Genomic DNA, 19,116 nt, shown 5'->3' with positions numbered 1-19,116 from the left:
AATTGGAGTTGCATGTTACATATGTTATTTCAATTTATAATGCATGTTACCTTTTGTGGTTGTATTCAGTTTTTTCAAATCTTTTATGTAGGTACAAAGTTTCTTGTTTGTAAGTTTTATATCCCTCGAATTAAGTATACATTTGTTGTTCTTTTTGTTGGTGCTAATATTTTCTAAATTATTTTGCATGAATTATTTTAGGCATGGTAGCCTTTGATAGATAGTCAAACATTGTCGACATGAGCTCAACTACTTCTGTAGGATCAAATCTTTTTTTTGAGATAGAGTTTAAGAAGTGAGCACGAATAATTAAAGATTGTTGTACAATTATGGTCAAAGCTCTTGAGAATGCAGCTTTATTAGTTGATCATGTACAAGAGGTGGAGATAATTGAGATGGAAGATGTTGCCCTGGATTCATTCGTAGCACATTTGCAAAAGTAGATGCATTTGCACCCATGATGAAAGAGGTCTATGATGATCATTTTACAAGAAAAGGTCGTAATATGATTTTAATCTCTAAAGAATATGTGATGTACTTGAATCATTTTGGAGAAGTGTACATGTGATTCATATAATGATTTCACATCTTTAAACTTTCACTTATTATTTCATTTGAATAAGTGTACTAGGAGATATAGTTCTCCTTTCATCCGTGTATTATAACAATACCATTCAATTTCACTTTTTATTCAAATTCTTCTCAAGTATACTTGCAAATATTTCAAACGTGTTACCTTGACCTTTGTGTTTGTAATATTAAAGCTTTTACATGACATATATCACTAATAAGTTGATCATTAAATTATGTATAAAATTGATGTGCTATTTCTAACTATTAAGCTACTCTAAGGCATAATATTCATTTTATAGTCATTTAAGTGTAATCATTACCTCAATAACATTCAGTAGCCCTTCATTGTACACTATTCATGCTAAGCATAATTATCATTAACCAATAGTCTATTTATAAATGTAACTAAGAAAATCATAAAACTAGTTAAGGAACATTGTAATCCTTATATTGCTTTATTATGTTAAAAGGCATGTGTAATGAGAACATGATACCCTCCTAAATGTAACTCTAAACATAATCATAACCCTAATGATAAATCTAAATCTAACCCTAATATTAACTCTAAACCTAACACTAACTCTAACCATGGTCCTACTTCTTTCCCTAACCTTATCCATGATCATGAGAATATACTTATTAATATATAGGGCACCTTATATAATAATAAATATAATCTAAAATCCCAACCCTTACTCCCTTGGTAATTATAATTGTGAACCCAAGCAAACTTCTAAATGTAACCCTTTCTCCAATCATATTTTCTAAACCTTACATCTATCTTTAACTCTATTGGTATTATAGGTCCTAACCATAACCCTAACCCTATCACTCACTCTAATCCTGACCTAGGTCCTAACCCTAATGCTAACCCTATCTCTAATGCTAGCCATAACCATAACTCTAACCCTAACCTTAACCTTGAAACAAACCCTAACCCTAAATCCTACCCTTCCCTTAACCCTAAATAAAAATATGCTCCATATAGTGAATTTGAATCTTTCAAATTTTGCTTAATGTGAACAATTCTATAATAACCCTAACCTTAACTGTGACTTTAACTATAACCTTGATGTTAACCCTAAATATAATCCAAACTCTAATTATAAACCTAGCCCTAGTCCTAATTGTAATCCTTTATGTACCCCTATCACTAACCCTAACCCTAACCCTAACCCTAACCTTAACCCTATCCCTACCCTTAATTCTATCCCTAAATATAACCCTAACCCTACCCCTATTTACCTAACCTTAACACTATCTCTAATGCTAACTATAACCATAACTCTAAGCCTAACCTTAACCCTTACTCAAACCCCAACCCTAACCCTAATTCTAACCCTATCCCTACTCCTACCCCTAACTCTAATTGTAACCTTAACCCTACCCATAATCCTAACCCTAACACTATATATAACTCTAACTCTAACCCTAACCCTAATTATAATCCTAATCTAAACCCTAATTCTAACCCTAACTCTAACTCTAACCCTAACTCTAACACTAACCTTAACCCTAACCCTTACCCTAACCCTAAATCTAACACTAATCACAACTTCATCTCCAACTTCAACTCTAACTTGAACCCTAACTCTAACTCTAATTCTAACCCTAAACCTAACCCTAGCCCTAATTCCAACACTAACACTAACACTGACACTAACACTAACACTAACACTAACACTAACACTAACACTAACACTAACACTAACACTAACACTAACACTAACTCTAATTGTAACCTAACCCTAATGTTAACCCTAAACCCTAGCACTAACCCTAACTCTAACCCTAATTCTAACCCTAACCCTAATCCTAACGCTTTCTCTAACTCTAACTCTAACTCTAACTCTAACTCTAACTCTAACTCTAATGCTAGCTCAAACCCTAACCCTAACCCTAATGCTAATTCTAACCTTAACTATATTTGTAACCCTAAGTCTAGCCCTAACCTTAATTTTGATCCTTACCCTAGCCCTAACTCCAACTCTAACCCTAATTGTATTTGTAACCCTAATTCTAACCCTAACCCTAACCCTAACCCTAACCCTAACCCTAACTCTAACTCTAACTCTAACTCTAACTCTACCTTTAAACCTAATCCTAACTCTATTCTTAATTTTAACCATAACCCTAATTCTAGCCCTAAACCTAACCTAATTATAACCCTAACTATAACTCTAATCTTAACTCTAACCCTAACTCAAACTCAAACTCATATTCTCACCCTAACCCTAACCCTAACACTAATTCTAACCCTAACTATAACTCTAATACTAATTCTAAACCTAATTCTAATTTTAACCCTAAATCTAACTCTAACACTAACTCTAACTCTAACCCTAACCCTAACCCTAACTCTAACTCTATCTCTAATTCTAACCCTACCCTAATTCTAACCCTAACCCTAACTATAACTATAACATTAATTGTAACTCTAACCCTAACACTAACCCTAACCCTAACACTATATATAACTCTAACTCTAACCCTAACCCTAACTCTAATCCTAACCCCAACCCTTATTCTAACCTTGACTCTTACTCTAACCCTAACTCTAAATCTAACTCTAACCCCACCTCTATGTCTAACTTTAACTCTAACTCTAACTTGAACCCTAACTCAAACTTTAATTCTAACCCTAACCCTAACCCCAATTCTAACTCAAACTCTAATTCTAACTCTAACACTAACACTACCTCTAATTTTAACTCTAACTCAAATTGTAACCTTAACCCTAATGCTAACCCTAATCTTAACCGTAACTCTAACACTAGTCCTAACTCTAACCCTAATTCTAACCCTAATTATAACCCTAACTCTAACTCCGACTCTAACCCTTATTCTAACTCTAAATTAAACCTTAACTCTAACTATAACCCTAATCCTAACCCTAATTGTATTTGTAACCCTAATTTTAACCCTAACCCTAATTCTTACCCTGATCCTAACCCTAACTCTATCTCTAACCCTAATTCTAACCCTAACCCTAACTCTAACTCTAATTCTAAATCTAACCCTAACCCTAACTCTAACTTTAACCATAACTCTATCCCTGACCCTAACTCTAGCTCTAGCTCTAATTGTAACCCTAACCCTTACCCTAATTTTAATCCTAATGCTAAACCTAACTCTAGCTCTAATTCTATCCCTAAAATTAACACTAACCCTAACCATAACTCTACTCCTGAATGTAACATTTTACGTGACAATAGCCTTAAATAAAAAAATTGAAAGTCATGTAGATTAAACACCATTTATAGAATTAAAAAATAAAATGTTGAAGAATAATTTTATAAATCCATGGTATCAAAAGTTCAAAACATATATCAAAATAACAACTAGAGTGTAGAATAGTAGAAGCCTAAGGCATAGTAGCCTATGTTCTCCTATGAGTACACCTAGATAAGTCATGGAAGACTGTAGAGCCATCCTCTCTCCCTATGTTTGAGGTTGAATCTCATCCTCATCCTCATCCTCACCCACGTAATCCTCATCATCAGACTTGGATCCATCACTCCTAGCCTTAGGGTACTGCACTATGTCTCCTTGCACTCTAGCCTCCTTGATTGTCATTGCTACTACCTCAGCCTCCCAATCCACCTGATCAACCCAATCCACATCTTCATCATTGAAGACATGATCAATAATCTTGGTGTTTCACTCTGCATGTGGATCAACATTCTCTAATACAATCATTGATGTATCGGTGCCCAGGATCTACCTATGGTGAAGGTGAAGGTTGTAGTGAACAAAGACAAGATCATTCAATTTTTTCATTGCCAACCTATTGCACTTCTTCAAGTGTATATGCTCAAATAGACTCCAATTATGTTCACATCTTAATGCACTAGATGGGTGGCTCAAGTTACGAATCACAATCCTCTATAAATCTGGCACCTTAGTGCCGAACATCTCCCACCATGCATCTAAAACAAGAAAAAATTAAATCAATTCAATAACTTTGAATTTATCAAATTAAAATGGTAATAGAATTAGAAATTAGGATGTAGAATCAAAGATTTTTACTAGGCATCAATTCTGTCCTATTTTTCTTACACAACTCCTATGCAAATAAGTCCCCTTGAGCTTTCTTAAACAACTCAATCTCATAGACTACAATTATTCCAACTCTTGAATCAGGTGACATTCTCTCTACAACATCATAGAGGCCACTCCACACCTCATCATCATCCTTGAAATGTGGGCTAAATTAGTAAGTTGGATTAGGGAAGTAGGTAGCTACATGTATAGGCCTATGAAGTAGATTGTGCCAATTTCTATCATGACATCCCATATAGGCCCATACCTATCTCGATTCCCTGCAAAAAAAGAGCAAATGACCTCCTTCACCCTATCCATGCCCTCATAAATGTTTCCCATTAAGGGCTTCACTCCATCAACAGTTTGTATGAGAGCAACAAGTGACTTTACAAATTGCAATCATTATGAAAGTTGGAAGAGAAAGTTAGAAACAATCAACTTTAAGTTTTTTCTTTAAAAAATAAACAATATTTTATAACATAATTTCATAAACAAAAAAGTTGAAATGAGGACAAAAAGAAAAATTACTATCACAATATCAACAATCGGTGTCCAAAAGGAAGTCTCATCAAAATTGTGATCAACTGCATCAATTCTTGTAGTTGTCTTTGCATATGATGATGCAATATACTCCTCACTAACAAACATGCGTCTCAAACCTCCCTTTGAATAAGCAAATATTTCAGTGTGAGAAAATTGGTTGCAAATCTAGTGACCCCCAGACGAGATAACTCCTTTTGGCCATTGTGTTTTCTCATGAGGTTGAGGACCCATGTGTGATTATATATGAATTTGCATACGTTCCTTCCTTGCTCTATAAATGTTTTTATCCAAGGGGGTTTACCAAGATCCTCTAACATGAGGCCAATGTAGTAAGTAGCACAAGGGGTCCAAAATATGTGAGGGTGTCTCTCCATAAGAATCTTTCTTGCAACAACATAATTTGCTGCATTATCTGTAACTATTTGCACCACATTCTTCTCACCCACATCCTTCATCACTTCATCCATTATCTCACAAAGATATTCAACATTCTTTGTTTTTCCTGAGGCATCAATTGATTTCAAAAAAACTATGACACCTAAAGAAAAATAAACAAATTAGTATAATGATCAATGATGAATCATAATTTATAAATTCATAATTTATAAACTTAATCACTTAAGTACAAGTTCTACTTCTAAATTTTTAATGTCTAAGTACAATTACTTGATGAGGAGACAAGAAAGTTGAGGAGTGTCCTACTCCTTTTATCAGTCCAACCATCAGTCACGATGGTGCAACCCTTCATCTTCCACACCTCACACTGCTCTTTGATTGTACCTTCTACATTAGCCACCCTAGCTAATTAGCACTAGGGGCTTTGAACCCTGAACCACAAACAATAACAACATCAATTGCAATTTTCCAATAAGGGGACCTAAAATAAATAAAATAAAATTTAAAGTTAAACAAATTAGTATATTATAAATAAATTTGAAAACAAAATACAAATACAAATAAATAAAATAAGCATATTATTGTCTCTTGAATGTTGAAAGTTGAAAGCAAGGGAAGTAAGACATAAATTAAAATTTAAATAAATAACTTGCTGCATTGAATGAAATGTTGTTGTAGATGAAGAAGTCTCTAAGTGTCAATTTTGCATAATCATGCTTTCCCTTGTTCCAACCCATGCTCTCAAGTGATGGTTGTGCACTTGGAGCCGTGCATGGAACAAACATGGAATAAAGTGTCCATCTTTGCTTACGAATGCGAGGCTCAATGGTCACACTGGTAGAAGTGGTAGCATCCATAGGTGGAGTAGGGGATAATGGAGAGCGAAAAATAGAACCCTATTGGGCTAGTTGTGCCATTCCTTCTTGTTGCTTCTTTTTCAATTATTTTTTCTCCATTTTATCCTCTAGAAGAGTTTGCACGTCTCACATAACATCCTGGGGTACATCTTTGCATTTTTTAGCATCACACCTAGGTATATGTGCTAGGTTATACTTCAATCTATTTATGCCTCCCCTGTTATATACTACACCATAATGCTGACATGTAGCAACTCCCTTTTTGTGGCCTGGGATGACATGTTTCCAAGCCTTATCCCTTGCTATTGCAGCTGGGTTTGCATTAGGGTTAAATGCAGGCCTAGTTTCACTTTCAAAAGGCTCACCCTGAGGCATGATGTCAATGTGTTTGCTATTGCAATATGAATATATTATAAATAGAAAAAAGGTTAGCATCAAATTAGATTTATAAACTTTAGGGCCTTCTTACTTTGTCATCAAGATAAATTATAATAAATCTAGATTGTACATAGTAGATACTAGAAGTAGAGACTAAACAAACGTAAACAAAATGGAAAGTAAAAAATATGAATGTAAAACATATTACAAAACAACACAAAGAAATGAAACTTGTTGCTTGCCTCTTCAAATTTGCACAAAGTCAAACAATGGAAATGCAAGTAAGTTTGTACAACTATATTTAAAAATAAATAAATAATTCAATGCTAACCTTATCAAAAATAGAAAAATTAAAAAATACTTTTCATGTTGCCACTAGCTTATATATACCTTTATATATATTACTTGAGAGTAATCGTTCTTGAGGCACCTATTTTCATAAATCCCAACTGTGAAGCTAGTACATAGTTTAATCAAAGCGATTTATATTGATTTGTTAAAACCTAAACTCTCAAGTGGCCTTTGTTAGCATAATCTTTGCTCAATCCACCAAATGTCAATTCTACATCTATAAAGAGTTATATACTAGAAAGATAATCCAATAAGTTCTAGATAGAGTAGTTAAGAATTGAAGTCATGAAAAAGATAATAGGATTATTTGTTCATTTGGAAAATTTAAAAAAATAATATTTTGTGTTGAACTACTTGCATTATATTATATATTTTATATTAAAAAGACATTGCTTTATTCTAATTAGATTGTACTTGATTTTGTATTGAGCCTTAATGTCCTTTTCAGCTATGCATAGATATAACTAATACTTTTAATTTTATTGTCATGAATATTATTAATAATTTTTATTTTGTAGACTAATATAAATAAAAGATCTTAGAACACTTCATTAATATTGAGTTGCTCTCAATTTATAAATTAATTATTTTCAATTATAATTTGTTATTAATACTCTATAGCAATTACTAATATGCTTAATATACGACTCGTCAATGACTTTTTCAAATATGATACTTTGACATGTAAAACTCCCATACCTTTGTATGTATAAACCATTTGATAAGAGTCTAGGTGGTCTTAGATTTATGAATCAATTATGGAGTCTCCGAGCAGTTGTTTTGTTTTTGGGGGAAGAGCTGCATACATGAATCGTGATCATCATCTTAGATTCTTATCTCTTCAACGTACGCCGCTTTATGCGACCAGGGAGGGAGCAGTACGCGCTGATTATTCCAAAGCAACTTTCATGGCGTTCTTCCTACGCTCTCATCTCATATGTGGCTTACATCTCAAGCAATCTTCATTGCTGACGTGGCGCTTCTAGTTGTCATTTTAAATTTATAGACTTCGAAGGAAGAGGCGTATGAAAAAATGACTACACTTTCCCCAATGACGGAGTAAATAGATGTATAAAAGAGGGTGAGAGGAGGTGAGGGAGACAGAACGCGGTTGAATAAGAATCAGTGGCGAGGAAGGGAAAGCAGCTGAAAGCATGGCGAGTGTAGGAGGAAAGCAAGTTGTACAAGGGTCTGAGAACAGCACGGAGATAGAGGAGCTTGGACGCTTTGCCATTCACCAGCATAATATCCAACAGGTATGTCAGTTCAAGTGTTGCCTTGCAGCTTAGGTTATGCTGTCAAAATCCTAACTTTTTGCCTTGAGTGCTTCAGAATGAGAGAGGGCTTCTGTCATTTAGCCGAGTGGTGAAAACGGAGCAGCAAGTGGTAGCGGGAACTTTGTATCATCTCACGATCGAGGCCAAACAGGATGGAGATTCTTCTCCTAAACTCTACGAGGCCAAAGTTTGGGTGAAGCCCTGGGAGAACTTCAAGAAGCTGCAGGATTTCAAGCCTGTTTCTTCTCCTCCCTCAATCACCTCCGCTGATCTCGGCGTTAAGCATGGTAGGTTATCTCTTTTGTTTTCCAATTGCGTATCCCAATGTGATAATCAGGAAATTTAACCCAATTGTCATAATTGAAGAACAAAGGAAAAATCAGTAACCTATCTCTCATAAATATGAATAAGGATTATTGCTCAAATATTTTTCATTCTGCGTCAGTAGTAATCTAATTTGGCTCATAACGTTCTTAGCAATGCACTATGCTTTGTATTCGAGCTCATTCAACGTGGTACCATTTGCAACCCTCAGGAACCATTCTTTATAAATATTCCTCTTCATTTACTTATATCTAGATATGATGTAATACATTAATTGGGTTTCTCAGTTTAAATATTGGGAAGATTGGCTGCCGATTACCAAATTAATGAAAGCTTCAGTGGAATCTCAGTAATTCGTCCTCTTATTTAATAAATCAGTGAAAATATCTCTATTTTAGAATTCACCTTGTTAAATTATCTTTACTCCTCAAAATACATCAAACCTTTCATAAGATGCCCCTGATTGTTTTTTTTGTTCTGTGGATTGGTCTTGGGCTTTTGTCTAATATTATCATATGAGATAGATTAGTCCGATGCAGGCCTTGGGCTCCGTGGAGGGGTATTAAGCTTAGGATCTATGGTCATATGAGACCGCTTTAACCCGATGAACCCATGAAATGAGACATCTGGGAATTTCTCAGCCAGTATTGCTCGGGGCTATTTTGTTGTGGAGATAAATCTTTGGTATTCTTGACGTCTTTTTTAGAAACTATTAAGAAATCTCAAAAATACTACAAACAAGAAAATGAGGTTTCGTAGGGAAAGCAAAATATCTTCTCCTTTTAAAAAGTGCATTGAGCCCTCGTTTGTCATAAGATTTTTTTTTAAAAGATGTTTTGTTTCTTCCTTTACTATAGATCAAGTAGCGCTTCATGCGATGGTTCGCAGAAATAGCAGCTTTCCCCATGTGGATGTTAGGTCCCTACCCTAACCGTAATGTTATTAACTCACCCATTTATGAGCTCTCTGTAGGTTAATAAATTTAAAGGTCCCAGCTGTAGGAAGGGTAAATATGACATAGTAGCGGCAGTACTCTCCGTGGCCATTTGGTATCACCCTTGCAGTCTTCTCCTGAAAAAATTGGTTCCGTTGTCTTCTCGTCCCTTATTATATATTTCCTAAAAGCTATTGAGCCCTCAATCATGGCAATTAAAATGGATTCTGCTTGTAAACCAGGTGTTAAAGTTGCTTGGATCAGTTCAAAATCAAATTTGGGTCTTTTATTTATTTTTCGGTGCTGTACGTATTAGTAACCCATTTGGTGAGTAAAACTTTTTGGTGATAGATTTGGTCCAGGTGTGGATTATCTTCCAAATATTTTGCATTAAGAATTTTTCTTTGTTTGTTTTTGGCTGCTCTACAATGGGGTTGGTAAACCTTTTGGGTACTAGATCATTTTGGTGACATATTTGGCTCAATTATGGTTTGTTTTGCAACACACTCTTCGAGCCACACTGCAGGTATTCAGATATTCTAGCTTGTTCTGATTCTGTTGTTCTGGATTTTGATTCAATGTTAAACTTCTCATGAACTAGCAAGAGTTTGAATGTAGTATCTTTTGTGTGTTGCTGGATGTTATTTCATTAACTTTTCGGCCTTTTTAAGGATAGATCTATCCTCAATTCAAACGTGACTCATTTTCCAACCCTGAAAATAATAAAATCAGTTATCATCAAAATCTATTATAATAAAGAACTTCCGAAGCTGAAACTTAGACTACAAACTGAAAAGTCCTAAAAATCCCATCTAGACGAAAACAAATTAGAAGTCAGTTGCTGCCTTTGCCTCCTGAAGAGTAGATAAAAATACTTGAAATTAAACTAGTGTTGAATCAAGGGCTACTAAAAGTTAGTATTGAATCAAGAGCTGTCTCTTTTCCATTTTGTAGAGGAAATTGTGCTGAAGATGGAACAATTATAGCAAGTTAAAAACTCCAAGATTCTCATAGAGATGAAAACAGACACGAAGCAAGGCAAAGAGTGACTCTTTCCCTATTGGTTGGAGAATAGTACTGGCACTCACACAGTTTATCAATGTTAGAGGTAGAAAATTCAAAAATTCTATGGAAATGAAAACAAACGAGATGATGCCTCTTCCCCTTTTGGAGAGGAGAGTTTGTACAGTTTATCGAGAGCCAAAATTATAAAACTGTCATGGAGATGATAATAAACTAGGATTGAGTCCAGGGCTGCTTTTGCTAAAGCTCTCATAGTTCATTGAGAACCTAGACCAATATGCTTTGGATGCTTAGTCTCTATCTTTATACCTCAAAGCCTCTTTCTGGTAGAGGCCACCAAAGTGTCTTTCTTTTGTGAAACATGAGGCACTATCCCCATCTTTAGAAGCTTGGTGTCCATCCTGGAGAAATCTGTCCATAGAAGCCTCATGTGTAAAACTTTTGCTCAGCTTTTTGTCTCAGGCCATAGTTTGTCTTTGTCCTCCTCTCCTATCATTTAATAGAAGATGAGATTGGCTCTATGCATTTTTAAGATTCCCTAATTTATCATATTTAAGTTTTTAATCAGGTATGTACATAACAATTTTACTACTTTCAATTTTATAGGTAGTAATGTTAGAGAATTTCTTAAAATAAGTTTAAATTTTTTATTTAAGATAAGTGGGATCTTCTGGCAGTAAGGTAAAATATCTATAAAAACTGGCGATTTCATGATCCATAAAGTTAGTACTGCAAAAGAGAAACAACATAAGAACATTGTGATATGAATATCAGGATTTAACTGTGTGATTTTTGAGTCAAACTCGATGACCCAGGATTTAACATAAGAACATAGCAAACAGCGAGGGGCGTCTACACTGTATAAAACCAGATTATCACAGAACTCCCCAAAACTGACAAAGCAGAACAGGCTCATCTGATTAGCAACATTCAAAATAGTACCATGAAGGATATGCACAACAGCGTCCACGATACTTCGATAATCTACTTATTAGCAATATAATCTAAGGAACCTGGAAAAGATAATATTCCACTGAGTCTTTAAATGGATAAACAGGTTCAACCTGAAGTGGACAACAAACAAGACTAAAGCAAACATAGGAACCATTTGGACATTTGGAGGCCTTCAACAAGGCTCCAATATTTCTCCAGCTCCCAAAGCACCTCAAGCCAGGTGTCCAGCTTTCCTGCCTTCAGGTGTTCATGGGTATTAGCTGCATTGTATCTGAGCTTTTGGAGATGCCTCCTGATCTTTGATTTCCCAGTGGTCGTGCCATTACAGCTTTGTTCATAATTCCATCCGTGATTCAGACAATAGAGTACAAGGCTCTGTCAATGGCTTGGCCTTTTTCAGCCAGATTTCTTTCCAGCCGATCCAGTCATTCCACTGTTCCATTTAGAGGGTCCAACCTGGCCACCTTGTCTTCCTCCATCTCTTGAGTTTCTTCATTATTGTTCTCCTATCTCTGAGAATCACCAGAATAATTATTATTCACAATATCATTAACTTGGTAGGCCTTTTCCATATTTTGCTGTTTGGACAAATTTGTGGGAGTATTAACTTGGTTCTCTTGTTCTTCCTCATAAGTCGTTGACCTATCTCTAGAAGAGGAATCCTCTTCGTCAAACATGATTTTTTTCCATTTGGAAAGGGGATTCGTTTTGATCTTTGGCAAGCCTTGTTGACCTTTTATTCCCAGTTAACAGAGGCAGGTTCTCCCAATAATCATGCCTTTAGAGCTTGTCTTCATCTGCTAGGATGGTAATGCTAATATTCTTATTACCAGAGGCTTTATTAGGTTTTTTTGGAAGAGCTCGGGGTCCTGGGGAGATTTGCACTTGTCTGGAGCGACAAGAAGCAACTCATTAACAGGAGGGGGTGAGGAGTAGTGACACCCTTCTTTTTCTTACCCTTACAAGAGGGGGGTGGGCTGTTATCATTGCCCATAGTTTCATGCCGAGGTTGTGGTGGTGGGGAGGGTAGGTGCTCGAACTCAACTGGGGGCAAAGGGTTACCGTGAGGGTCACTATTGAAGGGAAATTTGTAGAGCCGTAATGAGTCCCTGATGGAGAGGTGGAGAGGCACCACTCTCTATGCCCTGCTGCAATGAAGAGAAAAGAAGGGGATATTCACTTTTTCTATGGCTTCAGCAGAGGGAAATGGTAACGGTGGACAACCATAAATCTTCCTTCCAAAGTAAAATAACGCATAATGTGGAGATTTACCAGAGCATATCGAAGGAAGATCCATTTTGTTACATACCCATTTTGAAATATTTTTATCAAGACCCCTTCTTCCAAGAATTTGTTCAGAAAGGTCTGCTAGTTACTATTGCTCTTGTTCACACCTTTGAGCAAGAATTCTCAAGATCAGTTGCTTCTGCAATCAACTGGGAGTGACACTGAACTGGAGACTTCCAATTTTGACACTGCCACCAGACCAAGAGTTGGTAAACTTGGAAGAATGGGTAAAATTGCACCCTTGTGTCTTTGTAGAAGGGGGCCAAACCAGACTCCACAAATAGGTCCCAAAGCTGCACATTTTTCACCAGAGTCACAGTTGATAGGCTCCGTACATTTTCTTGAATCCTCCATGGCAGCAACAGTAAACTCAACCCACCAAGATTCTTTTCAAGAGATAGTAGCCAACAAAATGAAGATCGTCTGAAATGATTGTCACCCTGATAGAAATATGGACAACCTTGGGGGAAGGGTTGCTGTATTATTCGTAAAACAAGAAAATTCTTCCTAAATTTGTTGACTGAAAATGATACATGATTGCAATTTACTAAATCGGCAGGAGTTGCAGCCCTTTCTTGACCCCTTGCCAAAAACCCATTACACAGATCTAAAATGCTAAAAATGTCTCTTATTTTATTGGGCAAAATAGTAAAATTCATTTTGTCTCTTGTATTTTCTCGCTTCTTAAAAATAGTTTTTATGAATACTATTGGAAAATCTGTGGATATTTAAAAAGTTTGGTAACACAGACTAACACTGTTCATCATAAATATTTGCGCCGGTCGAGATAAATTTTAGTATGATAGCTAGCATTTTGTTGGATTTTTTTGCATCATGAATACTCAGCAAAGCAAAACAAAGCTGTTAAGCTCCTTTCCAATTAGCGTAGGCCAATGAAATATTTTGAATATTGAACATGTTGTGAGGAATATTCAGCAGAGGTCCAACTGTTTAGCAGCTTATATACTACAGGGGCTTCTTTTAACAAAAGCCAACGTTGGTCTGTTTTTGCATTTCCATCAAACTAATGAACTTAATTTGTTACCATGGTTTCTTTTTCAGGTAATTGATGGATTTTCCGAGACTGATCTACTTGTGAAAAGGGGGAGTCAAAGAGGAACACAAGGTAGAGCTATTATGAGAGTGACTATATCTTGACGTTACACTCGACTGAACGTCTAGTTATTTATTATTTAAATAAGTTCCATCAGATGCTTTATCTAGCATGGCTGGCTATCGTAGATAAAGCACGCATGTATAATATATGATATTCAAGTGGATGTTTTTCTGTTAATTGCTTGTGTAGCCACTAGCTACAACATTTGTTAACCAGAATTCCACATCTTATTAGTGGATGGTAAATAATATGACCTCAAACATTTTCCCCTTTTGTGGATGTTTCATTCAGATTTGAGCTATGTTTTGCTGTCACACTTGTGTACTTTGGGTTAACAAGCTGAGCAAGCGATCCGGCAATATGAAGAGGAGAATTTTTCTGCTCCAATAATTATAATAGTAGTCACTATGTCAACTTTTTATTTCTGCCACTTCTCTGCTCTTAAACGCAGGACATTGAGAGAGACCAGTTTTATGTTTGTCCACGAACTACATAGTGAGATTAAGATAGTACGGGGTTTCTCCCATGATCAACCGGTCGCTATTGCTTTCATATTCTGACACGTTCATGTGAATGGAAGGTGTTCAATAAAGATTTTTGAGAGAGTTTTTAAAGAGATGATTCTTTATGCTTATAGACTTAATTGTGCTTATCCATTTGGATCAAACATTCTATCAGTGATGTAAATAAATTTACATTAAGTTTTTTATATTTATACTTGATTTAATGATTTTAGAATAACGGTTGTAGATAAGATGCGAAGTGCAACATAGTCTACAAATAAACACAAAGGTGTTAACGTATAAAGGTAAAAGTGATTTTTTTTCAAAGTTTACCACATCCACGCATAGGTAACAAAATATTAACACTGGGAGCAAAACATAATAATCAAATTAGCTAGAAGCGAGAAGCCTTGTTGTTGTTACTTTAATTGTATTTTGTATGCATCAAATTTAGAGGCGCCAATGGGGAGAGAGGCTTTGTTATCACAATTATCAACATTTTAACTTTTTAAGGGGGGTGGAGGAATTTTAAGGGACCACAAGAGGCAGCCAAAAGTCGCTTATGCTGGACTGCCATATTGTTCAACCGAGTTGAAGGAATGGCCTTGCTTTTGGGGTTGAACTTCGCTACTTTTATGGGGATCACTAGGAATGTGATTGAAGGAGACTCTAAAATAATTGTTGAGGCTATGTAAAATGGGGTTAGTGTGGGTTGGAAAGTTAACTCGATTCTTAGTGATTTTATCACTCTCTTATAGCGCATCCACAACTACTTTATTGGCCACATATATTGGGAGGGTAATGTTGTTGTTGACTCTATGGCCATGGTTGGCTTATAGATGGAGGGTTTAAGATGTTGGAGTGTGGTCAATCAGCTACAAGAGGATACTAAAAACTTTTGAGGGAACAACAATGCTAATAATGTTTTTGAAATTAAAAGCGACCAAAAGCAAGGGGGTCGGCCCATATACAATCAAAAAGCTGGTAACTAGCACAATACTAGCTAGAAACACCAGCAGTCAAAAAATTAACTAAGCAAAGATCCAAAAGTTTGCAACCACTAACAAAGATCAGCAACTAAGCTAAAACCAAAAAGGAGACGAACTAACTACTAGATTTCCACACTGTCCAAAAAGGTACCCAAGCCAACCCAAGTTTTAATTACAGCTGATAACCAACAAAATCAATACTGCCAGTAAAGTATTAAAAGTCTTTGGATCCAAAGATCCCAGTAACTGATAAAAACATAAAAAAACTTAGTTTTCCTTTTTCCCCTTCCCCATTGCATGTAGTAGGATCTGGGCCCAGTCATCAGCAAGAAACTTGAAGAGCAACTTATGATCCTCCATGTCTAAGCTTGCGTCCTCCTTTTCCTATGTTAGCAATTGAAGGGTTGTTGTTGTAGCATGGGTAACTTTAAGGCCGAATTTGAAGAACTCATCTTCCAAAGCTTTGTCCCTTCTTTCCAAATGTATGTATCGCTCATCCATCAACTCGGTCCTATCTTTAGGCCCCACGTCTCCCTTTGCAGCAACCTCCTTCATTTTCTACACCTGTCTTGCAAAACCCGTGGGTTTCTCCTTAACAAGGGATGAAATGGTTATGGGGGAATCATCCTTCTTGCTGTTCTCTTCACAAAAGGTAATAGGTTTGAGGGAGAAGTTGGCAGACACATGGGTGGTCTCAATTTTCTCCGCTTTTCCATCATACGCTTGGGTTTGAGTATCATCCACCGACTTGTTCCCAGAGTTAACACTTTTCTACCCCTCCTCATTACCATCATCCTTCTTGGAGTTGGAAATATCTTCCTCTTCCCTTCTATCATTGTTGTTGCTAGAGCTATCTTCTTCAACCTCCTCCATTGGGTATCTAATGGACTTCTATTTGCACCTAGCCTAGGAATGGGCAAGCCTACTAGACCTCCTTCTAGGTTTACCCCCATTATCCTCTCTCGAATCCTCTCCAACAACCTCCACTAATTTTTCAATTTTAATCTTCTTGTTTCCCTTTTGTTCTAAGGCTATGTCAAATTTTTTCTTTTTCTTAGTTTCCTTACTAGGGGATGGCCTAGGGGTGTGGATTTTCGTCCTCGTACTTGAGCTCGGGGGGTAGTTCTGACCATGGCGTGGGTTTTCCACAACCACCTCTCTGGGGGGACACAAGGCGAGGTGAAATTGATAAAGGCGAAAAATTAAGCCTTGATGAATTATGGTAAAATTTAAACCTTTACTCTTTTTTTCCCTAACATCAGCAACCATGTCTTCAAGAGTGCAGAAGAAAAAAAGGACTAGAAATGAAGTCCCTATTTTTGAAATGATTCAACAGAGGAAAATGGTAGTAATAGCATACACCAAACCTGCCCTCCAGCGTCAGATACCTCGTAAGGACTAGGGACACATCATCCCAAGGAGCAGGTAACTTATCTCTTTCAAACCCACCTTTGTAACGAATCAGCACCTCATCCTCTGCGAAAAAGCTATTCATGCTAGCCTCGTCAGTAATTTTGGTAACTTTCTTCCATTTTTTGCCCTTCATGGAGAGGCCGGTTGCCATGGCGATTACTTCCTCTGTGACTTGGAAGGTGATACCGTTGATAGTAACCTTCCTATCATTCCAGCTATTCACAAATTGGTGCGTGCAATTCTCATCATATCTAGCCATCAACATCATGTAGGGAAAAATCCCCCCTTCCTTCCGTAAAAACTAGGTAGCCATTTTGTCCTTAAAGTTTTCAATTTTCGTTGGCTCCAACCGATTCAAGTCCCCCGCCCCATTTCAATTTCTCCAATTTTCGACTCCCCTTCTTCAAAAATATGCGTTTGAACTTTTTCGGCTTGGATCTTTTTGTGACTACTCTTCTTAACTCTTTTGAAAAGATGAAAATAAAAAGTGCATGCTCGTGTTTGATGAGCTCCAAAATCCCATACCGAGTTATTATGGTATTCGTGGATGTGAAAAATCATAATTTTCTCACCCTGACAATTTCTGACACCCTGATTAATAATATCTTTCGTACTTCCCTTTGGAGAGCAATTTGAAATTGGCAACGGGTTTCCATAACTACGAAAAGACATTTTTCTTAATTTTTAATCACTCCACTTGCTGTTTGTACGACCACGTCTGCCCTTTACTTCCAAAATGCAATAGTTTAATTTAGTGACTAAGATCGCCGTCTTGCCAAATTTGGCCTTACTTTTAAAGTTTATAGACATCATCTTGAATTTTTCCCGCCTTTTTCCTTGGATATCAACACCCTTATATCTTCATTGAGATCAGCTAAATTCTCCCAACATGTGATTGCCATTGCATTAAATCCCATGGCAGTCGCCGCGTCTGCCACCTGATTACCCTCCTTGTAGATGTGCTATAGGTGGGCCATTTTCATTTCATTCAAAATTTGCTTAATATCCAAGATGATATTTCTAATCTTCCATCCCGATCTAGCCTCCCCCTTAACCAAATCAATCACTAATTTGGAGTCCCCTTCTATTGTTAACTCCATAATTTGTCTTTCCCTAGAGAGTTAAAGACCTCATAATAACGCCATAGCCTCTGCCACATTATTGCTACCATTCCCCACCTTTCTCGCATAAACCAACAACACATCACCATTCTTGTCCCGCAACACACCTCCAACCGCTCTAAATCCTCCTTTTGCAGCACCATCAAAGTTTAGTTTATATAGTGTTATGGTGGGAGGTCTCCATTTTGTCTGTTGTCTCCTCCTAGCTAAGTTATCAAAAAGGAAGAAATCCTCTTGACAACCCCAATTTTCAGCCACCAAGCCTTCAAGTCTACCTGGCTCCTCTTTTGGCATTTTACATTTAGCCACTCTTAAATTTTTCTTTAACAATTTATTCATTATTCCAAAAACCACTTCCATTGTCTTACTTTCCTCCCTAAATATCCTGTTATTTCTTTCTTTCCATATGTGCCAGCAAACATATGGTGGAATAATATTCTATAAAAAAACTAATCTTGGGTGGTAAAAGGGGCAATCTCAACACTACACAAACTGGCCCAAGTTATCCTTCATAACCCAAGCCACACCAAATCTTTCCCAAACCTTAGTCCAGATCCCTAAAGCAAACTGACATTCTATGAAAAGGTGGGAAATACTTTCTTCCTTTTCCTTACACAGACATCAACAATTTGTTATATAGAACCCCCTTTTTAAAAAATTGTCAAGTGTTAAAATTTTGCCATGCTGTGTCGTCCACCAAAAGAAATTGATTTTAGGAATAAGGTTAGTAATCCATACCTTACGCCACAGAATTGGGCTAGGATCCTTACTGAACATGAAAGTATATGCATATTTTACAGTGAAGTTCCCATTTGGGGTTAAGCCCCAAGCCATAACATCCTCTTGAGGTAGTAAGGGGAGTCTCTGTTCTTTTATCAATTCTTCTAGTTCCTTTAAGATAACAACATCCTCATGTGAGTAGCCCTCCTTATGAAGATTCTTCCACCTCCTCCTCTGATTAATATAGTCCCCAACTTTCCCCCCTATATCCTCTTTGAGAAGTTCCATTAAACCACTATATTTACTCAAGGC

General features: G+C 36.6%; 1 protein-coding gene across 1 annotated transcript; it reads left to right on the top strand.

Annotated features, from left to right (window-relative positions):
- Positions 1-8,244: 8,244 nt before the first annotated feature.
- On the top strand, positions 8,245-14,331 carry LOC149534999 (cysteine proteinase inhibitor A-like). The gene is made up of 3 exons (XM_089807321.1): positions 8,245-8,398; positions 8,475-8,706; positions 14,004-14,331. Exons 1-3 carry the CDS (start codon positions 8,297-8,299, stop codon positions 14,009-14,011), a joined length of 342 nt encoding a protein of 113 aa, XP_089663447.1. The 5' UTR covers positions 8,245-8,296; the 3' UTR covers positions 14,012-14,331.
- The last annotated feature ends 4,785 nt before the right edge of the window (positions 14,332-19,116 follow it).

This window comes from Cupressus sempervirens, chromosome 10 (genome assembly GCF_028749045.1).
Source record: "Cupressus sempervirens isolate cs-2001-9-10 chromosome 10, ASM2874904v1, whole genome shotgun sequence".
Classification (NCBI taxonomy): domain Eukaryota; kingdom Viridiplantae; phylum Streptophyta; class Pinopsida; order Cupressales; family Cupressaceae; genus Cupressus; species Cupressus sempervirens.
The sequence above is the reverse complement of the archived record's forward strand: the minus strand, read 5'-3'. Positions and strand labels throughout refer to the sequence as shown.